Source organism: Athene noctua, chromosome 1, assembly GCF_965140245.1.
Source record: "Athene noctua chromosome 1, bAthNoc1.hap1.1, whole genome shotgun sequence".
NCBI classification, from domain to species: domain Eukaryota; kingdom Metazoa; phylum Chordata; class Aves; order Strigiformes; family Strigidae; genus Athene; species Athene noctua.
Genome location: NC_134037.1, coordinates 101,522,145 through 101,547,605, shown reverse-complemented (window position 1 = coordinate 101,547,605; position 25,461 = coordinate 101,522,145). Strand labels below are relative to the sequence as shown.

Genomic DNA, 25,461 nt, shown 5'->3' with positions numbered 1-25,461 from the left:
TTCACATTGGAGTTTTTGCAAGGAGACAGCATTCACAGGAAACTGCCACAGCATTGTGCATTCTCTGTTTCCCTGTGTTCCTTAGGATTCATTTCCCCATGGTTAAGTTTGAATACATGCATCAGTATTACCGTACTTCTTGTTCAGGGTTTCTTTTGATTTGTGGAAAGCATGTAACTATCATCTCTCAGCTGCTAACTTTCTTGTCTCCTTAATGTTTGTTAATTGTGCAGGCCAGTGATCCTACATTGTTTCTTGATGACCTCCAAAATACTAGTAACATCTAAATTGATATTATAGATCATAATTTTTGTCTCATGAAGATAAATAGGATGTTTCACAGCTCCTAGACTTACATAATTTCAGATGGTTCTACTTTTTCTTTTTTCCTTGGCTCCTGATTTTGAGTGACCCTTCCCACGTTCTCTGTGTACCCACACTGTACCAAAGTACCTGAGGCATGAATTTTAGACTACAAAAACATTGCTATGTTATCTCTATCTGTAAAGCTCCAATTAGAGATGCATTTTACATCTTCAAAGAGTTCTCTGATAGTCTAGTTGAATCGCTAGTTCGTATAATTTACAAATTTGAATGATATAAACTCACTATTAATATAGAAAATCTTTTTTACTATCACACAGTGGCAGTTAAATGTATGAATTGAGGATCAGGTCTGATGGTTTAAAGGCTTACCAGCAGTAATTCTTGAATGTCTGTATCATGCAGCAGAATGAAGTCTGCAATAGTTGTCCTTCTAATTACTCATGCATGCCTGTAACTTCACCCATGATGATAGAGATGGAGTTTATTAGCTGGGGCAAAGTGGTGTGTGAGGATGAATGTAGTGCTTCCTACCCAAGCTTATTCATGCAGTGCTGAGTATGTATATGGCATGAGGTATTCTGGAAAATGTAGAAGTAGCAAATAAGATTAATTTGTAAAGTACTTCTGTGGTTTGTCTGTAAACTCTCTTTCTGTTAAATCTAGGCTGCACAAATAACAGGATATGTGCACAAATTTACCATAGTTGTTGAGTCTGACATGTCCCAAACCACATGGAGTGTCAGAGTGGGTGGCTGGAATGGCTGTGCTATTGGTGATGTGATTTGTCTGTTTGATCAATACTTTGTTTTTCACCTCAACTACTGTTTGTAACCCTATCTGAGCAAGGGAAAGTTTGTAGTGAGAAACAGCTTTGATTCTGATTTTTGTGCTACACAGGTGCTTCTGCAAGGATCCTTGCAGAGAGATGTTTTGTGCTAATATAGAATACATCACTCCCATGAGCAAAACAAGTTTGAGTGGTAAAAAGTACAATTTTTTTTTCAGTAAAGCCTGTTCTAGATTATCAAATTCCTAAAAGACTTTGGGAAGCTAAATAGTTCATTTTGAGTGTCACCCAGTGTCGGAATCCAAAACTTGTCTGCAGATTTACCACAGTACATAAGATGTCTTCTCTGTGCAGATTAGTTGCCTAGTTGCTGGGCTATGCATGGAGTGCTATGTACACATACACCCAGAGGTTATGTAAGTACACCTGGGTTTTCTACTTGTACAACAGGTTAAGCATCCATCAAAAACCAGCACAACTAAATTAGCAGTCTTCCCATTTTTGATATGCTTAGTGATAGACTTAAATTTTCATTTGTCTGTTCTTGTTTCTGTGAACGATTGTGACAGTGATATGCAACGCTGAAGAGAGTCATGTTTCAGTTATTCTGTATGAAAAGTGCAGCCTTGTTTCGACTTAAACCAGGGCAGAAGTTGTTAGTGTTGGCAGGGTCAGTGACCCGTAACCTAGTCCTACAGGGCACTGTCACCCTTTGCTATGTGACAGTTCCTTTAGGCCAGATCGTTTGACTGACGCTGCTGTTAGGAGAGGAATCCTGATGCTGTTAATTCTCAGTAGGGCGTCAAGGGGCCAAGGACTCAGTTGCCAAGTATCATACAAGAAAAAGGGCTTTGGTATATGGACAGATTTTATCTTTATATTTGCCTTGAAAGGGTGACTAGCTTCATATACTGTTGAAATGCTGTTATCTTTTTCTTTTTTTTTTCTATTCTGTTTTTCATTTTTTTCTTAATAAGAGGAAAAAAAGCCAGGATCGTCATACTGAAAATTCAACATGTATGAAGTGAATTAATGATGATTTTTGATATTTTACTTGATACTATAACAAACATGGCATTTGAATGTGTTGTCTACAAAAAAAAGTACTGAGAGTAGAAGAAAAACTTCATTGGTTTACTTGATCTTTATTTCCATTTATTTTTAAAAAGTGATGAAAATGGCATATGTATTAAAGATTTGACTAATTAATACAATCTGATGTTTATTCTTATATTGGTTTTTTGGTTGTTTTTTTTCCCCCTGGCATCAGAATTAATAAAAGATTTTAATAATTTAAAGTGATACATATATTCATATCTCTTTATAATTTTCTCAGTTAATACATATAGTTCCTGTTAATTAGAGTCTTAAGATCTCTGTACATGCACGAAGAAAATAATATACCCTGGAAGATAAATCTCCAGCATAGCTGGAAAGACGTTATCTTTTAAGTCTTACACAGACAGTCTGAGTAAATGAATCTCTTTTCCTGCTTGTCTCCTCAGTATATAAGCAGAAAAGCTTTCTGACCATGCTGGCATTGTGCGGACATTATCTTGGGTAACATTCTTCCCATTTTAAAATCCTGCAGATGGAGCTTTAATGTGTTTTGGTTAAGTTTACTCAAGAATAGGGTATACAAATCCTTTTGGTTTTCTTTTTCCTAATACTGCTTTCATTCCTGCAAAAAATCAAACAAAATTCAGTCCTCCTGGAAGGAGATACTGTAGAAGATAAATGATTTGTGTTTTACAGGCAAAATCGTAGACCATTCTGAGTAGGGGAAGGAAAGTGCTTGTACAATCTGTGCCTTTTTGTCTCTGCCAACAGATTATGAAAATTTGTTTACCTGCTATTGAGGATGTGAATTGTATGTTAGAGAAGCAGTTTATATCTCTGAAGCTTTCTGGTTATTATTGTCACACAGTGAAAGAAAATGCACGTGTATATCTTAAATGTAGACTCTTGAGTTCTTACAGAAAACTTAAGAGATTTTTGGTGGTGTTAGTCCTCTACATGATATGTTTATTGCTTTATAAATATTTACACTGCATTTTGCTGAGAAGCAAGTACAGAACTTGTTAACTAACTAGATTAATCATACCTGTTGCTTGTTCTAAAGGAAAGACCTTGTTTTAACAGATACTATGAGCAGGAGTTGTGTATGGTAATGGTGAAAATCCAAGTGATGGGAGAAGTTGCTAATAGCATCAGTTTCATGAAATGGAAGATACAGATCTCCCTTTTCTCAAAAGCGGGTCTAATAATTATTAATGCAGGTTACATGGCATTGTTGCTGATAGCCTTCGTATTTCTTGAGCCAGGTGACAGATTAAAAAAAATTATTTCTTGGGCAGTGTCAGATTCTTCATGGGCACTTTTGCTCTGTGGATGGTCTGCCAGCATGGATTTGGGAGTAGAACTAAGACTTTCCACCACAGCTCTAAATATATTTACACTTTGGAAAAACTACTAATTGGCTTTTGATTCAGCTGATGAGCTGGATACCAGTAATTGAACATTGAAAATATTCATCCTAATGCAAATTGGTGTGTCTGTGGCACAATTTTGATCTGCTGCTTGCTGCTACTAACGAGCTGCTTAAAGAAACCCTGTGCAGAACTGTTGCTTCACACATCCTGCAACAGGTTGCTGCAGTTCATACAGGTGTACACATGACCAAACACATTTTGAGCCTTGTAAGGGGATATTTTCTTATTTGGAAGAGTTTGTTTTTGCATAGGTGAGACAGAAAACAGGTAAGGGGAAGAGAGGGGAAAGTCTAGGTTAGATTTATGATACAGAACTGCCAGCTCTGTCACCATGACCTGCATGTCATTGTTTTCATGCTTCTACGGGACCCTTTTGTTGTGGTGCAGTGTTGTCATAAACTAGTTTGCAATGCTGAATAACAGGGTTAAACTACTGTGATTACTCTTGCATTTTTTTCATGTCACAATTTATTAGGATATATTTATTAATGTAGTGCATCATGGTTCATAATACTCATGAAGGTAATTCTTTCCTGCCTTCCACCCATGAGCTTCTTGCTTTCAAAAATCTCCAAAACCAGTTATCCAAAAAACCCATCCATCAAGTTTTGGAAAGTGTGAGTTTTCTGGTAATGAAAACTGTGGTAAGTTTTCATTAAATATTTTTGCTACAGGCCTGTGATAAACAGGAGATAGTTACCCAGTTGCTTATAACTGACTGTTGTCCTGGGAATTGCTATTGTAAAATGCTACTTGGAGGTACTAAAAAAAACCTTTTTTCATTATTTTAGAAATAAGTTTTATTACTGGGGAGTAGGTGTAGCATATTAGTTCTTAGGGGTTGTGCAGGATAATTATTTCTTTGTTTTGTGACCTCTTTTGAAAAAATAATGATAGGTAGTGTAGGAGGATCATTTGGATAACTGTGTAAGAAAACTGGCTAACTCCTTAGAGGCCACATGTCTATTTGTGCTAAATAATAGAAATTAAAAATACACCTGTTCTATGTAAAAAGACAACTGATCAATCTTTTTTTCTATCTACAGAATTGCTCAGATTCACACTTCAGATAGTAATATGCTATCTAAATGACTCATAATCCATGCAAATTGTGCTTTAGATTTCTATTCCTATCTGACAGTAACAGCAAATATCAAATTGGTGTTACATATTCTAACAGCCTTCTGAACATTGTACTAACAGACGTGGTGTAAGGAAAGCTAATTAATTCAGCTTCGGTAAACACTTTCTCAGTCGAATTGACAGTATAACCATGCATAGTCTAGCTCACAAAGTTGATTAAAAAGCTTTACTACAGCACTAGAGGGTTAAATATCACAACTAAGTTAGTACAACACAACACGTGGCAAGAAGCCTCACAAAGATAAGCAAATTGGCCAGCTGCTCACCTAAGAGTTCTTCATTCACAGTCTGAATAGAGTTGTTCAGATGATTAGACTTAATGTTTATCTTTTGTACTCAGTTTGGCAGTAAATAGATTTACTCCCTCTCCCCCAAAATATACACTTAAAATTTTTACTGCTGTAACATCTAACTGCCAAATGTGCACTTGATGTTTTTGCCAGAACCAGCTAAGCTTAAAAGAGACTTAGGCATAGCCATCTTTCCTTTGATGTGTGTGGTAAACTTGCTGCTGTTAAGCATTCTCAGCTTTTTATCTGTAGGCTTTAAAATATGTTGGTGATACCTATGATGTATATAGTTTTTGGGATCAGTATAGAAGGAAAAGGTATATAGGAAAGGAAAAAGTTTAGAAACTGTTCTAAAAGTAAAGTTTAGTGACATTCTTTGAACTGAAATTTACACTGATCTAATATAATTTTAAAGGTAGGTTAACAAACTCTGTGAAATTGCTTTAACACCACAAATTGTGTTAGTGATTTAAATCTAAGCTTTCATAAGCCGGATGCAGCTAAGCTGAGATACGGTTTCAAAATTGGAAGCAATTAAGTTTAAGAGGTAGGAAGTTAATGCACCTCAGTTTTTGGTTACACTGCTGATTTAATTTAGCGTCGGTCTTAGCGTCGGTTTGTGCTGCTGTTGAAAGGAGTGGTCTTGGTTTTTCCTATCATGTCTTCCCAGTTTAAGTCTCGTATTTCTGCTTTTTTCTTTTGTGCCAGCACTAGCATTTTTGGTAGGCACACCAGGCCAAGGAATTGGAATTGATCTGGATTAAAGGACAGCTAGATGAATAAAAAACTAATTGCGTGCTCTGAGTCAGAGGGTGGTGATTAAGGGATCATACTGTTTGTGGAATCCCACGGGGATCTGTAGGGGAACCTGCCTTTATCAGTGACTGGAGCAGGCAATGTTGTGCACTCTCATCATATTTGCAGGTGACACCATACTGGGGGGGAAGACCAGATGATACATTTGAGGAAAAAGCTGGTAGTCAGAGATTCCTAGAAGGCTGGAGGAGTAGTCTGAGAACCTGAAGATACTCAGCAAAGACAAATGCCAAGTCTTGGCCAGGGAAGGAAGAGCCCCTGGCTGGGGTAAAGGCTGAGGACAGAGGGGCTTGGGGGAGTGAAAGGCCCAGTGGGTGCTGGTAGATAGCAACTTACTGGTAACAAAGTTGGTCAACAGCATCCTGGACTATATCACCAGGCACATAGCCTGTAGATTGAGGCAAGTGATTATCCTCCCTGATTATTCAGCACTTGTTGCATCATGTCTAGGTATCTCATCCAATTTTAGGCCCCCGATACAGGAAAACTGCTGATAAATCAGAGCAAGTTGAGCAGAGGCCACTATGATGGACACCTGCCCTGCTAGGAGAGGCTGCAAGAATGGAGCCTGTTCAGCTTGGAGAAGAGGTGGGCGCCCAGTGCCTGTGGAGAGATTATAGAGAAGATAGAGTTGGACTTTTCGCAGTGACTAAACTGAAACAGGAGCAATTCAGATTAGATAGAAGAAAAAACTTTTTCACCATGTCTGGGTTGCTGGAGAGGTTATGTGGTCTCTGTTCTTGAAGGTTTTGAAGACCCAACTGAATAAAATGCTGAGTAACCTAGGCTGACCTCACAGCTGAGCCGCCTTTGAGGAGTTTGTACTAGAGACCTCCCGAGGCCCCTACCAGCCTGAATTATTCTGTGTTTCCATGGTTTTGTGATTCAGCCAACCTCTAGCTGAAAATAATATTGTCAGCAGTTTGGTGGCATTAGAGGGAGAACTTTGTTATTCCTTTTAAAACTGAAGATTTACTCCTCCTCCCTGAAGGTAGCCTCCTGTGTTTAATCTATTTACTGTTACAGTAAGCAAGGAGAGCACATGGTGCGTTATTTTGACTTAGTTAAGGAAGAATAATATGTTAGGGGAACTTGTTTGCTAGCTGGTGGTTAATTATAGTGTGGTTTGAGTTGTATTTAAACCGTTTAAGTGTCTTTCAGGATTTACTTTTTTTTAAAGTTATTTTTAAACCATTTTATATTAAATGGAAGTATTGTTTTTATAGATATGAGACTTGCTGTCAGTTTATTTCGATTTTAGTTGTAAAAACAAGCAGTTCTTCCTAGTGTCATGCTTGAGTCATCACATTACTTAACTGTAAACAAAGGCAGTGTATACAAAGTTTAGGTGGCATGGACAGTTGTCTCTTCTCATACTCACTAACACCACCATTTTAAAACAGTGAATCCCACAAATTAAATGAAAGAGGAAGAAAAAATTCGTTATGTTTTTAAAAGCAGTGGTGCATATGTAGAATGAATGGGGGTTACAGTTTCTTCCCAGTACCCGTTGCTTGATGGAGTCAATTAAGTCTTATATACCATCAGAGGGAAAAAGGGAAGGGGGTAAGTCTGCAACACTGCCACTGAAAGTATTACCAGATCATTCTAGTTTTGAGGATCAGAGTAAGTATTTACAATCCTGATTAGAAAGCCCATGTATAATAAATAGATGTAAAGCTTTAAAAGCTCAGTGGAGATGCCTGCTTTTCTCTTCAGGATTTTTCCTTTAAATAATGAAATATTTCTTGTAAACCAGGAAAAGCACTGCAAGACAGAATTATCTTAAACTTCACCCAAGGCCCAGAGGGGATTGTGTCATTTTCAAAGACTGATTGTGTTCATCTTTGCAGTCATACCTAAGACTTTAAAATTGTTTTTAAGCTGAACAATTTTAAATTGAATTGTGTTTTCTCTTATCTTGGAACAATGAGGCTTATGTATGTCATCACCATATTGCTCCATTAAAATATTTGCTCAGTCTGAGCCATTGCTATATTTCTCTTCCTGAGTGCTGAAAGTGTGCTTAGCTTAGCGCTACTTTATGATTTCCTGCAATGCTGCAAATGAGAGTCAGAAAGGCGAAGAGATCTCTAAAAGTGCTGGAAGTTCATCACCACTTGTTTTTCTAATAGGTGTTAAGTCCTGATCTATGCAAAAACCTGTTTCAAAAGCAGCTATCGAAAGGTTTGTTCAGCTGCAGAATTCTTTGTATTGCCATGAAGCAAATTGGTTTTGTATTTGTACTTGCTATCAAGCAAATTTAGTTTTATTACTTCTTTATCTAGTGTTTCCTTCCCTGGTACAAGTTTGTGTTATTGCTGAGGCAAATTATTGCTTGTTTTACTAAATGCTAATCCTACTATTAACATTGTTTTTATATTATAACAGTAAAGAAAATTGTAAAATTATCCTGGTGATAAATTATATTGTGTTAAGAGTGGAACTGTTCCCTGCCTGGATGTTTTTCTACTTACTACTGAGCTTGTCAGGTCATCATGAGTGAAACATGTATGTTTTATTTCTAAAAATACTGCAGAATAAGTTACATTGTTTCATGTTTAGGTTTAGAGCGTTTTAAGAGGTGTGTGTAAGAGATGTTTGATTTCAGCTTCAGGCTCTTGGATCAACACTTTAATGGTTTATGTAAGATTATTACAATATGTGATTAAAGTTTGGGGGTTTTAAAATTATTTTTTCTAATTTAAATTTTTACTCTGAGGGAGTTATTAAGATGCTTGAGCATAGGTGTCTAAAGCCATTTTAAACTCTCTCGAATATAATCTCTGGCTCCCTGCAGCCAGTTTAAAATGGCACATACTCTCCTTTGTTTTGTGCCATATCTGCAGTCAGATGTTTTGGATATGTCGATCTAAAATGGTCCCAGACACTTGTGTTTGGATGCCTAAATTGCTTTCTAATAGACTGCTTTTTGTCAGCTGTTTTCAGATGGTTATAACACGGGATTACCTTGCTTTGATAGTTTTCAGGAAGGAGAGAGAAAGTAAGTAGCCAACTGAGAACTTTGGACCTGTAGAATGCTACAAGCAGTACATTTATTTAAAAATACCCCAACAAAACAAACCAATAAAGCAAGCACTGGCATGTGTTGATATTTTAAGAAGAAAAACTAATGCTTGAACTTTGAAATACAAATGTAGTTTTTAATGGTCACTTACTGTAATAAACAGTCATAGCTATTAATTGCTTGAAACAGAAACCTTTTAACGTTAATTTCTATTTTTTTCTTTAATTACTTGCTTAATTGAAAAAACGTTTTGGCTTTACACAGATTTTTTTTAAGCTTTATTCATTGTTAGTATTATAGATGTCAGAATAATTCTGAACTGAGTTACGATCTGACTTGAATCTGTCCATGTGTCAGGTGAGACTAGGGGAGTCTTATTTTTCATTTTTGGTTTTCTTGTTCTATCTTCCCACAAAGTATGCCAAAACAAGCAAGGTAACGGGGGGGGGGGTGGGGGGGGGGGGGTGGGGGGGGGGGTCTACAGTAAGATAGACTTAAAGTGGATGGAATTGGGTTTGAAGAAGTTGGTTATATCAGAGTGGAAGGAACTATTAGAAGTGGAATGAGCTACAGGCATGAATAAAAGTATTACATTTGGAGAGAACTGTGGTTGCCATGAGGATGCAGGCAGGCTTCGTTTCGAGGTAGTGTCTGTAGGTTGTTTGTTAAAATGGTTATTGTTGGAAGAGCGGATGAACTGATTGATCTGTTGTAGTTAGTTACATGAAATACTACCTAATGCTGAGGTTTCATTGTTTATTTTCAGAGACATCTTTTACAAAGTACACTTGATTTTGCAGCTGATGGATAATTTAGCAGGTGAAAAAATGCCAAATCTTAGAGAAGTTATTGAAATGTCTGTATTTTTGCATACAGCATTCATGGAGACTTTCTGTCTTTTCTGGGAAGCTAGAGAAAGTATAGATGCAAGTTCCACATGTCCCAAGGATCCACTAGGAAGGCAGATTTCAGCCATGAAGATCCCAGGGTAGCCATTTTGGAGAGCCTGTCATTGTATGACATGTTAGCAACCACTGTGAACTTTGCTCTTTAACTCTGTACATGATGCTTTCTAGTATCTGCTTTTATTTCTTCCTTTATATTCCCGGTTTATGGTTGGTTTAAATCTTTAAAAGGGAATAATTTTCTTGGTCTTATCATAGATGAGGTAATACTAGAGAATTTCAGATTAGACTAATTATAAAAGATAATTTTCAACTGAAAATATCCTTCAAATAGAGCTATTAATTTATGGTTTGCTGTTCTAGATGCTGTCTTCTACATTAAATAGTGCTGTTTTAAAATAGAAATAATTTTAAATCATTTAAATATGAAAATAAACTGTATTTGTTGTAAGTTAATAATAAAGTTGACATAAAGGAAAGCAGTAGGGTTTTTCACTTTCTTAGATTGCAATTTGGCAGTCTTATACTGCAGTTGTATCTAGTAAATTTGTCTTCATAGAAAGTATGCTTTTCTCTAGGACTTCTGTAAAAGTTCACAACAGAAAATCTAAACCAGAACTGGTCAGCAAGCAAGAGGCATCCCCAGACAAAAAACAGATGAAAGAAGATGAAAAAAGAACAAGCGATGTTGTTAGAATTGTTTTTACAGCTGTGTGAAACACATCAATGTGTAGTACAGTAGAAAAGTAGCATAATTTTTTGAAAGAGTTTTAAGTAAAAGGTATAGAATTCAAAATACTTAATATTCTGTCAAGTTACTGGTTTTGTTAAACTCATCTTTTCTTTGAAATACGAAGGGGTGGAGGGGATGTCAAGTGAAATGGCTGCAACGGTGTTATGCAACAGAGTTAATTTCAACCTACGCTTTGTTTCTCTGCAGAAGAAGTTGAAGAAGAGTCTGAAACTACAATTGAGGTTGATTTAACTGATAAACAGAAACATCAGTTGAAGCACAGAGAGCTCTTCCTTTCTCGCCAGTATGAGTCCCTTCCGGCAACACATATCAGGTAAGAAAAAGTAAATATTTTTCTGTGTATTATGTTGCAGTGGATTGCCTGTCAGTGCCCACCTGCTTGAACACTTCAGCCTTTATTGTGGACTGGGATGTGATTGATCACAGCTCAGTTGTACCAGGTTGTCCCATGATCTGCTTTGGAACTGCCTTTGGTTTTTCCTTCTGTTATTTCATGTTTGAACCTTGGAAGGGATAAGAGCCTCAAAGTTCTGGCTTGCCAGTTGGAGCATCAGTTGATAATGTGGTATAAAGTTAGTCTGTTCCTGCTTTGGAAGAGTTGTGTTTTTTAATTATTCTTCTGCTGGACAGAGGAACTTTGACCATTTTGTCTGCCCAGGGAAACCACAGATGGGTTTGGAAAGAAGGCAGTGATTCAGTGGTCAGATCTGCAATTTAGGGCTGCATATAAAAATAAAATTGCCCCAACTTACTTTAGCAAATGAGAAGAAGTCATGACTGAGTTTGGCTAAATGTTGCAAAAGCAATTTCAAGTATTGTTTTAAATTGTCCTAATACTAATGTAGGAAGAGGCTTGCTAAAGCTCAAAAATGATTTGTTGATTTCGTTCCGTAAATTATGTAAGTGATCATGTCATCTCCTATTTAGCATTCAAGCACATTCTTTTTGTGTTGGGATGGGGTGGATCATGTACTTAAAAATGGGGGGAAAAAAAAGAGCACAATGACAGGGGGGAATGTAGTAAGTGTAAAACAAGGGCTCTTACACTGTGTTCCGAAGGAATTTTCATTCTCTCATTGCATGCATCTCCCCTCAGCCATTTCAGACCATAAGTGACTAGAGGCTACCAGAAAAAGAGTGTATACACTCCAGAAGGAGAAACACTGTGTATGTGCATGTGCACATACACATTGGCACATGGGTGACTTAACTTTCTCACTGCCATCACAAAAACTGGAAGTTGAAAGTTTTTGTATTGATCTCCTGTTCTTGATTCAGCTACTTGTTCTCTGACTTTGAGAAAGTCATTTAACTGTCAAATCTCTGCTTCTCCAACTATAGCATAGAGTTAATAATCCTGCACAGTATCTTTTACTTACTTTGACATTTAGATACAGAAATAAGGTATTCTCTTTGTAGAGAGAAGATTGCATAGAAGTTTTGTAAATGTCTTCTCACCTCACAACTCAGGGATCAAATATAATTGAGGGTCTCCAGTACATAGTTCACAAAGAAGCCAGAAAAACATGTAAATACATGGTACATAGAGCACTGCACAGCAGGCAAATGCAGAGTGATGACTTGCATCTACTTTTCAGAACAGATCAATGCTGTAGGCTGTGTGTGAAATCTGGAACAAGCTTTATGTAGTCTAATGATGTTTTAAGAATCTTTATTATAAAAAGAAACAAGAAGGACAACACACTGCAGCATATTCCTTATTTAGTTTTTTAACTTACTAATGTTCAGATTTTGTGATTCTCAGTAGTTTTCATAACTTGTATTAATTAGTTTGTCCTGTAAAAGAAATGTGAATGTGGTACTCCTGCAACTTTTTCCCGTCAGTACTCCAGAACATCCAGGAATGGAGATTTCACAGCCTTTCTGCACGTCTGTTTCAGTGTTTGACCACCATTGTGAAAATTTTTTTCCTGTCATCTAATTGGGCTTTCCCTTGTTGAAGCTTAGTGTCCACTGCCTCTTGTCCTATAACTGTGCTTCTCTGAAAGGAGCCTGGCTCCATCTTACTTATATATTTTTTCATTAGGTAATTGAAGACAACAGTAGGATTTCTCCCTTTAGTTGTTTTAAGAGTGAACAAATCCAGTTTAGTATCATGTGTAGACTTGCTGAAAGTGTATGCAGTTAACTTGTTCAGATTGTTAATAAAGATGTTAAACTTTTGGCCCCAGTATCAACACTTGGGGGATGCCCCCAATAATCAGCTGCCAGCTGGACTTTGTACCACTCACTACAACCTTTTCAGCCTGGTGGTCCAGCTAGTTTTTTTCCAACCCTATTGTCTACTTACCTAGCCCACATGTTACCAGTCTGGTTAAAGCACACTATGGAATAGCCTGCAGGCCTTGCTAAAGTCAGGGTGGCTGATACTCACTGATGTCACTGGTTTAGCAAGCCAGTCATCTCCATAGAGAAAGCTAGCAGGTACTCATGCAATAAAAGTCTGAGTAGCTCCAATCTGTGGGCCTTTGCTCTTACCACCTGCAGTTTTAGCCCCTAGACAGGAACAATTGTTATTACAGGAAAAAATAAATGGTACAACAAAATAGAGTGAAGAATGGAGATCAGGTCTCTCAAGAGTAAGAATACAGAAGCTCAGTCGCTTTGGAAGTGAAGAAAGCTGAAAGTGATTTTAAGAGAATGGAGGAGATTGAACCATCTATCGTTGCTTTTGGCAGCTGCAGATCTTGAACTTTTACTGACATCTGCAGCCAAGAAAAGAAAATTAGATTGGTTGCCTTTCTGCTTGTAATTTAAGGGAATAAATTTGTAACCAGTGTGCTATATTTTTATTTACTTTTTAGTAACATACTTTAACTGGTTTGTTTCATCTTTCTCCTTAACTTTCCTCTTTTAACATTTTTTAAACTGAAAGAGAAAATTACAGTGCCCCCCTCCTAAGCCAACCCTATGATTGAGATTACTTTTATTCTAATTCACAGTTACGAATACAGTAATGTCTCATTTATACACCTGGTGTCACTACTTTGTAGTTGAGATGCCTTGCAGTTATTTTATCAGGTTAGATTTCTTTGACATGCAAGTCAAATTCTGAAGTTGTTTGGTCTGTAATGTTGAGTTTGAATAATTCTGATGTACTTTGTTTGCTTTTGAATTGCTGAAATACAGTTTCATTCCTTATTCTCATACTTTTTATTTTGCTATATACATTATATGTATCTCTCGTGAGATATAATTTGTTTTGTTAAAAATATTGTGATTTTTTAGATTTAATCTTGTTTCCCCTTTACATTAGGTGTCACTATGCCATTTTAGTAGCTTTAGCAGGTGGTATAGTTTTGGCACCAAAAAAAAGCCAGATTTAGAAAAGAATTAGAAGTGGGTAGTGTAGTAGTAATTAAACATGGTAATGCTGCCTTGTGGATGCAGTGTTCCTGCAAGTGGTATGTATTTAAGAAAGTATAATTGCCTAGCTCAGTGCAGCACCATTCTGGAGTGATGGCGTGTGGTACAGTACAAGCTGATGTACTGATGTTGGGTCTCAAAACAAGGCTTGTTACCTTCGTGCCTACTTGTCAAGTTACAAGTGAAACTATTCCCTACCCTATCTGCTCAGAAGTGTAAGGTTAGTAGCACCCCTTCAGTAAATTATCTTCTTTTCTCCTAATCCCTGCATGTTAGAGATGCAGTTTTTCCAGGCGCTGTAATCCCCAGATGTCCTTGTAACAAAGTTATACTGCCAGCCAGACTCACTCAACACTCTCCTTCATTAATGTCACACAGTGAGTGCGCCCAGAATTCATGCAGATGGTTCCTGTAAGTAATGCCAGTCCCAAAGATGGGCTGAGTTGAGCTGAAGTTCTGTGTACTTTAACTTGGGTTTTCTGAGATTTTAGTAATTACCAAATACAGAATTTTGGAAAGTCATGAGAAGGCACAGGGAAAAAGTTGAAAGTTGTCATAAAGGTGAAATTTTTTGCCAGTGTTGTAAAATTCACCATAAAATTTAGTACATGGTGAAATGGATGCCTTGTATAAAAAGCTGCAAATGGTTACCTGATTTGGGCTTTAAATTTGTTTTTCATTCTTTAGAGCTCAAGTGTTAAGAGGGGATTTAGATTGCTGTAAAAATTGCATTGACTTCTAAGATCATTTGTAATTGATTTTAAATTTAACACGTCATATGATGTTGTGTAGAAGAATTTATACATCAGGATTCATCTTGCCATTTCATTATCTTTGCTTAGTGCTTGTTTGCCAATAACTGTGTTTCAGTCTTGGGGTTGTGGAGTTTTTTTTGTTTGTTTGTGGGTTTTTAAAATTATTATTTTATTTTAAGTGTTTGGAAAGCATACATAAGACAAGCAATCTCAGATGTCATAATAAAAAATCATGTGTGAATCTTTTAGGCTGCTCTATACTGCAATAACACATATGCCCCCTTTAAAAAAACCCAACTCATTTATGCAAAGAAGCTTGTATACAGACCATTTGACTAACATCAAAACAGCTTGAGAGTGGAGAAGAGTTTCAAATAGTGGTGGCCATTTGTGAAGGGGAGAGAGGATTTTAAATATATAATTACTTTGGTTGCTATAATGTTGGTGATTTATATGGCTGATACAGTTGCGTGGTTTTTGTTAGGGTTAAAGAGTAAACTACTATGTCAAAATTCTTAGTTACAACAGGGTGACATATTTATCGCGAGTAAATAAAAATTAAATTTGCTAAATATCTTCTGTTCAGCAATCTTTCTGGTAAAATATAGTTTGAATACAGGTTTTTAAGAGTCCTTCCCTGGGACCATAGAAGAGCAGTATGAGATTGTCATGACCTCTTTAGTTGCTCTTTTACCTCATTCAGGCCACACAGTTTTGTGCTGTAACTGTTGATGTGATCCCAACAGTTTGTGCTTGAATTAAATTGTGTATTTCAGTGGGACCTCCATGCTTGGCTGACAAATATCCAAGGCATGGATAATTTACCATATTTGTAGTTTTATCAGTTGCCAATTACATGCGTTTTGTACTGCTCTACTTTTTTTATAAGGGGAAGGATTCTTGTCACATAGTATTTTACTTTTTTTTCTCCTGGAGACTGTATTTTCACTGAATCCTTTTTGCTTTTCTTGCACACAGTTTCAAGATGCTGAAATTTCTTGCTGAGCTTTATTTCTGCACTCAATATGGCTGTGTATGATACCGGTGCATTATGTGCATTTTTGTCATTATGGAGATTTTTCAAATAACTATAATAAATATACACCCTAATCTTTAATGGGGAGTATTTATTTAATTTGTCATTGGATTAACTGTTTCTTTTATTTCTTAGAGGATTATATTTGTTGCTTGACATAAGAAGCAAATTCAAGCTTTCTGTGTATCTATGGCCTTAATTCAGAAAAACTGTCTGAACTCTGATTCTGAAATCTTTAGTTCTAATTTATGAACTCTTCTCATACATACCCTTTATTTAAAAAACAAAACAAACCCAAAACAACAAACCCCCAACTATCCTAAAAAGCTCTTGGCTTGATTTATTCCATTCCCACACAGAAAGGACTTCATAAGCCTTTCAAAGATTGTGATTGCATAAGATCATTTTATTAAGAACTCATTAATATGATTGGGGAGCAGGTGAATATTTGTGCAGAATGTCTCTGCATGTGTGACATTAAAGGGCTTCCAAATGGACTATTGTTAGAGGACTCTTAATTTTTATCAAGGAATTTTGAGCCTCTGCATATTTTCACATTTAAGCATGTAAAAAGTGTACTTAAAGTATTAAGCTGTAAAAATCTCGGTTTCCCTCAGTTCTGAATTTTTTCCCTGTATTAGTTTAGTACATTCTTACTAACTTTTTCTCTCTTTTGACATCATTCTGATCAGTAATGCAGTCCAAAACACAGTGGGGGGTTTTTTAGTTGTGGGGTTTTTTTATGTTTGTTTTGTTTGTTTGGTGGTTTTGGTTTGTTTTGGGTTTTTTGGGGGGGTGGGTGGGTGGGGTGGGTGTTTGTTACATCTTGTTTTGTTTTTTGGTTTTGTTTTAGTTTAGTTTTTTGGTTAAATTATCCCCTAGCTACTGGGTAAACTACAGTAACTTTGTTACCACTTTGTAGACATATCAGAAAAAGTAGCACAAGTATGTGCAGTTTATAAAAACATGTAGTGCATACAAACTGCCTATAAGGGTGTGATGATTTTTAGATGCATAATAAAGAACTCAGTTTTATCATACGGCTTCCTTTATGCTGCATTTTCTTTTTCATGATCTCATCAGGACTTTCAAATATTGTTACTTCAAACAACTAAGGTTAAGATGTAGAGAAGTACTTTTTTCTGAATGTGGGATTCTTTCATTTAAAATGCAGCAAATGGTCTGAAGCTTACACCAGATAGGGCAGGTCATTTTATAGAAGAAATGTTGCAACTTTTTAAGGTATGGCACCTTAGCATTTAGTGATACTACCTCAGGATTTCTAGTTTTGCTATTCTTGGCAAAGTAGAAATTTCTGACATACAGGGTGATGGTGTGTGATGAATTTATATACCTCTCTGTGTATGTGTGTGTGTGTGTATATATATATATATATATATATATGAGATACAGTAGCCAACATTTAAAAGCTTACTTTGAGCCTTATAAGCCTGATTTATTTTCTGGCATAAATCAGACTGGATAAGGAGTGAATCTGTTTAGCATAGGAATGTGCTTACCTGATGATTTGGATTGTTAAGAAAGGAATTCTTCCTTTCTGCATTGAGTTTATTTAGAGCAAAGGGACTTTTGAAGCGTGTCGATTGTTTGGGGTTTTTTCTCTTTTTTTAATTCAATAGAATTTGGAGAATTCTTATGTGAATTAAGATGAAAATTCAACATAGGCCAGAATCTTGTTTTCGGATGTGGTCAATTGCCAGTACTAGTGATGGAAGGTTGTCACTTAAATACCTGAAAATCATTACATATTTCCCTTTTAGTAATATAATTGCAAAGTGGGATTCTTTCATATAGTGCGAAACGTTTAAGTTCAGTTGCATGGAGTGATGTGCATTGTTTCTGAGCTGGGCAACCTTTTAATGGACTCAATGATCTTAAAGGTCTTTTCCAGCCTAAATTATTCTATGATTCTGTGAAAAATCATTCCTAACCGGCCTCCTGTGTTTTTATTCAATACATGTGATTTAGTGTTGCTGTGCTGAAAGGTAACATTTTTTTACAATTTAGCATGAATTAATCCTTAGAGGAAAAATATCAATGACTTGAGTTTCCTACAATAGTTTATAGAAAGTATGCTTATTCTGAGGTATCAAAACACATAGTTCTACTGTGCCCAGACCAAGAAAACATTTACATTTCTCTGTGGCACTCAGTGGATTGTTCTTTGTACTCAGTGTTTTCTTGCAAACCCTTCTCAGCTACAGAACACAAGATTCATTCGGTAATGTAGACTGGAGCAGTACTAGTGTAAATCCAATTTTAAGTGATAATGTGTTAAAACTTGTTTCAAATATGTGTACATTCATAGATTCATACATTTACATTTCCTGCAACTATTAAGGTAAGATATTCTGGTAAAGTTTTGTATGCTTTGGCTCTTCATCTAACTGTGTAGTATAAACATAAAAACTACATAAATTGTTACTGAATGCAAAGTCGTCTTTAATTTTGTCTTTAGTAAATATATTTCACAATGGGAATGCTTTGTCCTGTTTAGATTGTGACTAGACAATAGTGGTAAGAACTATATAAAAGTTGGAACCTTAAGAATACTCCAAAAAAATTGAATGTTATCTACAAATTACTTTCAAATCTATGTCAGTTGTGCATGATTGCTCCAAGAAACTGCCTTTAAATCTTACCAATTTTGAGTGCTCAAAATCAGCACTCCAGCTTTAATTTAGAACTGAATTTTTTTACTAAAAGCCACATGTAGCATAAAAATACTGGGCCATCCATATGATCTTACGCGTGTGTTTAGATGTCAAGCATTTATTGGTTCATTTAGATGTACATAAATTGCTGTACATTCTGTTTTTAATTTTATTTGATCAGGAGAGTGTTAATTAGGTAATGCCAAGTTTATTTATCTATCTTTGGCCACAGATACACAACCTTGTACTGTTTGGGAGATTGGTATAATTTTGTTGGAGACACAGATTCCAGTAGTATTCACATATCAAATGGTTTTTGCTTGCTGGGTTGTTTTTTTTTTCCTCATGTTTGAAACAGCTCTGTAAATGAGCAGAGCCAAACTGCAGTCAATTAAGTATGAATCAATACAGTGCAGATCTTTGTTCTGTCAATTATAGATACTGATTGAATATTTTAAAAGTCCAACTCTAGTTAGGGGTCTGTTGCAGATTTAAATCGCAACGATGTTTTCTGTTTTCTTGGTTTTAGTGTTAAGCAGTAGCTTGCTCTCCAGTTGTAAATATCTATCTGGAGAACTTGAAATTTGCTATAAAGACTTTAGTACATGTCTTTCAGCATCATTCTGTGCCCCTTAAACTGCTCTTAAAAGTAAAATACCCACGTGCTGTTAGTATCGGCTTCCCATAACTGTGGAATCAATTTCCTATAATTAGCAGAAGCTCTTTGGACTCCGCAGTTCCTAGTCTGTGGTTTGATGATCATCACTGCAGTTTAGACAGCTTGTTAAGGGATCAAGACTTGGCTCAGAGTGATTTTTTGGTTGGAAATCTTCAAAACACTTCCTATTTAAGACAGTTAAGAAAAAACCTTTTTTATTTAAGGTATCTCTCTACTCCTCTACTCAATATTTGTGCCTTTTTTTCTCCCCCTTTTATCCCTTTATACTGAATATGGGAAATGTTTCTCCTGAGTTCTACTTATGCACAAAACCTTACTGCCCCTCGTCATTATATACTTTCGTTTTTAGTTTGATCTCTGGTTGTCACTAAAGTAACAGCATATGTTAAAATCAAATCAGATTTTCCTCACAAGTATAATATTTCCTAATATTCTCTCATTTCATTCTCAGACTGTCTAGCTGGTGACTCACACTTCTGTGTTCCAGATCTCTACTGAGACCAACATTTTTTGGTGAAGATCAGTAAGAGATAATTGGTATATCTGTACAGAATTACCCTAAATCATTCTGTCATATTCAGGAGGGCAATTAATAATTGTTAATAGCAGAATTTAAAAGTCTGTGGGATCATGCCTGCATATATTATTTTCTTTCTTCAGTTTGTATCTGAATGACCAACACATGTCAAGTGTCCCTGACTTGGTGGGAACCCAGAGCAATGAGCTTGCAATGCATCAATGTCCCCCAAACTGCATCTACATTCCAACAGGAAACTTAGATGATGTGATATCATACTTGTGAGGTTGCCTTTTCCACTACTATGGTTTGTCCTGGTTAACAGGCATTAAGCGTTTTGTTTCTTTTGTAATTTCTTTCTGTAATTTTTGTTTGCATACCTCCTGTCTCAAGGAATCCTTATTAAAATAAGATTTGTTCTCATAGGCTGTTTCGTTCATCTAGTGAAAACATGAAGAAATAGAACAGGAATTGTAGAGCTTTTCACTGGTTTAAAAGTAGGGGTTGTGCTAAAACAGACAAGGACTTTAAAAGATCAAAACAGTTATTTATTTCAATTCATTTTGGTAGTTTTAAAAAATCAGAGTTTGCCTCAGTTTTTTTAAATTTTGGTAAATATTTGAAACTATATTTTTGATTGCTTTTTAAGAAAAAACTTATTAAATGACAATTACACAGTGCAAACAAGAAGTCTATTTTTTTATTTCCCAGATACGCATTAAGTGTATCTTCTGGAGAATTTGGTGGTTTGCTAGGTTGTTTAACCAGGCTAGATTGAAATAATGTTATCCTGTATAACAGCCTCGGTACAACTTTTTCTGTACAGCTTAAATTCTTGAGCTGGTTATCATTGTCTTACATTTTCACTGGAACAGGTTAGTAAGGGCAGTCTTGTATTTCTCTGTTCTAAATACTGTTTGTTGTTATGGTCTTGTATGAATTATGTTCCCACATGCTTTTCATTCCTTCCTTGGGTCTCACTCAAATGTAGAGCTTTCTTGTCTTTAGTTTTCAAGGCCTGTTAGGTCCTATGCCTGCTTACTCGCTTTGAAAGCTCTTCTTCAGAACTCACATGCCAATTGACATCTCATACAGAGTGTTAATTTTGAGTAGCTTCTTATTGAATTGTCCAAGACAGTCTTATCTATGACTGTCTCACAAAGCTGCCATTTATTTTCTTCTTTCTTTTGATTCTCCTTTTCTTTGGTCCACAGTAAAAGAAATAATTTTTTAAAAGCTCCTCAAAACAGGGAGGGGGGGAGGAGAATAATTTGTTACATCCTTATGTTCACTGCACTGAGACTTCTACCTACCATGATGACTAGTATGTCTTGCCATTTCCTTATAATCCTCGTTAGCACCTCTGTGCTTTGCTGTTTCAGTTGTAGATGGTTAGCATTTTGTTTTTGGGACTATATGGTCCTGACTTTCTGTTTTGGCTGTTAAATAAATCCTTTTCTACAAAATCATTAAGGTATTTTTTCCAAAGTAGTATTTTAGAGTATTTTTGTGGGAAGTGTTTGAGTCTCATTTCTGTGTTTTAACAGAAGGGCTTTGCTGATGTATAGAAGTAACTGGTTGTTAGGTATCCCTTAGCTGATGGCTGTAAAAGATCAGGAATAGTCAACCTACTGGTGGAGTCACCTGAAACATAAAAAAAATTACAAGCAGATAAGAGCATCTAACAAATGAGAACAGAGGAGGGTGTAACATTTGACAGCTTTCACATGTTAATGCTTTAAAGAAAGAAAAAAAATAATGAGTTGTAGCTCTGGCTCCTAGGACAGGGGAAGCAATTGAATCCTGAGTGGTTTGTATGATAGAGGTTGGTAAGACCATGAACATATATATAGGCAAGCTTCATTGTCTCCTTTTACTGCAAGACCTCTAAATTACTTTTTATTGCTGACTGATTTAGTAATATAACAAGCTTTGTTGGTACTGTTGTCAGCTCAATGGAAGAACTTTTTATTTGTGACCAGTTCAAATACAAAGAACATCTAAGAGCAGGAAGGATTCTGAAGGGATAATTTAGTCTCATTAGAATTAAACTGTAAGTGAAGACATAAAAATGAACTGATTTTTTTTGTTTTCGGTTATTTGTACATTGCTGAGGTATCTGAAATTTTCCCTCAACATTCGTACAAGGTAAATTTTGCCTAATTCTCTAGGAAGTAAAAATAATTTTTCTGAATATTTTCGACGTGAGGAAAAGGTCAAAAACAGATATGTAATCTTAATGTCATTGAGACCTTCTGATGCTATTTACTAGTAATTCACCTTGTTGATACTCATTAAGTCAAGAATGCTGCTTATTGGAGTAGTATAACTTAAATCAGAGAATGGGAGTCAGATGAAGGTTTCATATCTGAATAAATAAATAGTAAACAACTCTCCAATAGTTGTTGTTTTTTTTTTTCATTTCATGGAAGCTGGTAACTTTTACCTTAGTTTGCTTAGTTTTTGTGACATATTTCAGACAGGAGACTCCAGCAATAGAACAGTGAAACTGTGGCATTATACTTTACCAGTCTAAATAATACTCAGAACTTTCAGAAATCCTAGTGTCTTTGCAAAGAGAGTATCATATTATTTTGGTGTGCAACTGATTTTGCAATTTGGTAAATGCAGTGTATATCCTCTTTCACTTGTCTCTGTAGGTAGCTAGCTGCTGCCTTGTTTTCCTCTATGCTAGAATACTCAGATTTTATCCTGTTTTATTGATTCTGTATTTGATACAACTCTATCTGTCTCAATTATCTGAAACTGTTTAAAAACATCAATGAACAAAGTTCCAGAACACTGTGAGTAGGAGAATATTGTATTTAAATCCAGAGAAGCTCAGGGTGTTTAGATACAAGCCTTAGAGGAAGAACTCCAAGTCTTGTCATAATGTGGCTTAAACCACGTAACTTTCTCTCCAGGGCATTTTGATTATTAGTATTGGAAGAAAGGGTGAAAACTGCAATGGTGGTTGGAGAATATTTAGGGACATATCACTGCAAATCTGTATTCACTTAAGTTATTTCCTAGGCATCCATGATTGAAAGATGCCAGAGATTATATAATGAGCTAGATGCTTGGTTCAACCCAATAGACCATTTACAATAGGCTGAGAGGATTTTCCTCTGATGGAAAAGAGGAAGAGGGTATATGTAAACAGTAGGCTTTTATGTGTTTTGTAAAGATACTAAATAGAGGCAGAAAGGAGGATCCAGGAGACTATAGACCTGTCAGTCTGACCTTGGTACAAGGGAAGGTCATGGAGCAGATCATCTTGAGTGCCGTTAAAAGTCATATAATGGACAACCAGGGGATCAGGCTTAGTCAGCACGGGTTTATGAAAGGCAGGTCCTACCTCACAAACCTGATCTCCTTCTATGACAAGATGACCCAACTATTGGACAGGGGAAAGGCTATGAATATTGTTTACCTGGATTTTCAAAAAGCATTCGATACAGTTTCCCATAGAATTCTCATAGAAAAACTGGCTGCCCATGGCCTGGATGAGTGAACGGTCTGCTGGAGCAAGCACTGACTGGATGGACGGTCCCAGAGAGTGGTGGTCAGTGGAGTTAAATCCAGCTGGAGGCTGGTCACAAGTGGTGTTCCTCAGGGCTCAGTGTTGGGACCATTTCTGTTCAACATCTTTATTGATGATCTTGATAAGGACATAGAGTGTATCATCAGTGAGTTCACAGATGACACCAAGTTAAGCGGGAGTGTGGATCTGCATGAGGATAGGGAGGCTCTACAGAGAGACTCGGATAGATTGGATCAGTGGGCCAACATTAACGGGATGAGCTTCAGCAAGGCCAAGTGCCAGGTCCTGCACTTGGGCCACAACAACCCCATGCATGGCTAAAGGCCTGGGGAGGTGTGGCTGGAGAGCTGTCTGGAAGAGAAGGATCTGGGGGTTCTAACTGACAAGCAGCTGAACATGAGCCAGCAGTGTGCCCGGGTGGCCAAGAAAGCCAACGGCATCCTGGCTTGTATTAGAAATAGTGTGACCAGCAGAAGTAGGGAGGTGATAGTCCCCCTGTACTCTGCACTGGTGAGGCCACACGTTGAGTATTGTGTCCAGTTTTGGGCACCTCAATACGAGAGAGATATCGAGGTGCTGGAGTGAGTGCAGAGGAGGGCAATGAACCTGGTGAAGGGCCTGGAGAATAAATCCTGTGAGGAGGGATTGAAGGAGCTGGGACTGTGTAGTTTGAGGAGGAGAAGGCTAAGGAGAGACCCCATCACTCTCTACAGCTACCTGAAAGGACGTTCTAGAGAGGTTGGTGCTGGTCTCTTCTCACAGGTAATTAGCGATAGAACAGGAGGGAATGGCTTTAAACTGCAACAGGGGAGGTTTAGACTGGACGTTGGGAAAAAAATGTTCATGTAAAGAGTGGTCAGACAGTGGAACAGGCTGCCCAGGGAGGTGGTGGAGTCACCATCCCTGGATGTGTTTAAGGGTTGTTTAGATGAGATGTTGGGTGATATGGTGTAGGGGAGAACTCTGTAGAGTAGGGCTGATGGTTGGACTCGGTGATCCCAAGGGTCTTTTCCAACCTGAATGATTCTGTGATTCTGTAATAAGTATCAGAGGTTTCTAGATTACAAAAGCTGGTAACTGTAATACTGATACTTTTTTTTTCTGGTTTTGAGTCTGTTATTTACCTGTTTTCGGATGGCTTTTTAAAAAATTTTTTTATTTTACAGTGGTATCTGCTATGTCTGTGGTATCTTTATGTCTACTATTGGTTTTTTTGAGACTCTAGTCCGTGCATGTGAGATACCATACATGCATGTAACCATTAGGTGGTTAAAATGCTGTACAAAGAAATGTAACATCAAATAGAAATTCACTCACTTAGAAAACATGCCAGGGGGATTAATCTTGTCTCTTAATTAAATAATATTATTTTTTTTTAATTACTTGCAATAAGATATAAGGTCAGTCAATAAATTACTCTTGCAGCACAATGACAGCTAAGGAATGCCTCTGCAGTAATTGGAGTTAAATAAGGGTAGGCTGTAGTGAAAAGAGACCATACTAGAGGTATGTGGAATAGAAGCAAACTGGAAAGGTAAACTCCCATTTATCCTTTAACACACAGAAAAAAAATCAGTTAAAGTTGACAAACTGACTTTATGGTACAATATATAATTAATTTTTAGAAGTGATGTTCTGGAATTATCAAGGCCAAAAGCTTTAAAAGGCATTCAAATGCATGGTCAGGTATAGAGAAGTTTTCCTACTTCTCTACTGCAGGTGTCTTTTCCTCTGTTCTGTATTGTGCTCAGATTTTTCTTTCTCATTTTTCCACTATTTCACTTTGGTGGTGTGGTTCTCCTGACAGATATGGAGATGAAGAGAAATTCAGGAGGTTATATACTGTAGATTTAATGTGTGATTTAACTCCATTTCCTGTGATAATGAATGGTAATGAATAAGAAATAAGCTGGGTGTGTTTGCTTAATGATTAGTCTTTAACAATTGATGTCTCATGCTTATGGTTGAGCGTAACAGTCAACACTGACTGAAACGAACAGTGCTTTTTGCTATAACTTCTTTGGTGTTATCTTAAAATCAAGGTCTCTGCAAACAATTGTCTTTTCGATATTTGTTTGCTGGTTTGTTCCATGGTAGAAGATGGGAGAAGGGTTTTCTGGGCAGAGGTCCTGTAGCCATATATATGAGGCCACTGGAACTTCCTGGTAAATACAGACTAAACTGATAGAAACTGAATAAAACTTAGGTGCATGGAATAGAAGGTGGTGTGTGTAAGTGATAAGAAATATATATTATTATAAAATGTTACTTCAGTTGAAAATGATAGCATAAAAATGCCAGTTGCTAGCAAGATGATTCAGCACGC

At 36.7% G+C, this 25,461-nt stretch overlaps 1 protein-coding gene across 2 annotated transcripts in view; it reads left to right on the top strand.

The window, feature by feature from the left end:
• The window catches only part of MTA3 (metastasis associated 1 family member 3), a 141,243-nt gene that overhangs the window by 11,896 nt on the left and 103,886 nt on the right, over nucleotides 1–25,461 (top strand). For both annotated transcript variants that reach the window (XM_074897110.1, XM_074897111.1), the window contains exon 4: nucleotides 10,729–10,855. In XM_074897110.1, the coding sequence (XP_074753211.1) occupies nucleotides 10,729–10,855 (127 nt within the window). The remainder of the gene's footprint in view (nucleotides 1–10,728; nucleotides 10,856–25,461) is intronic.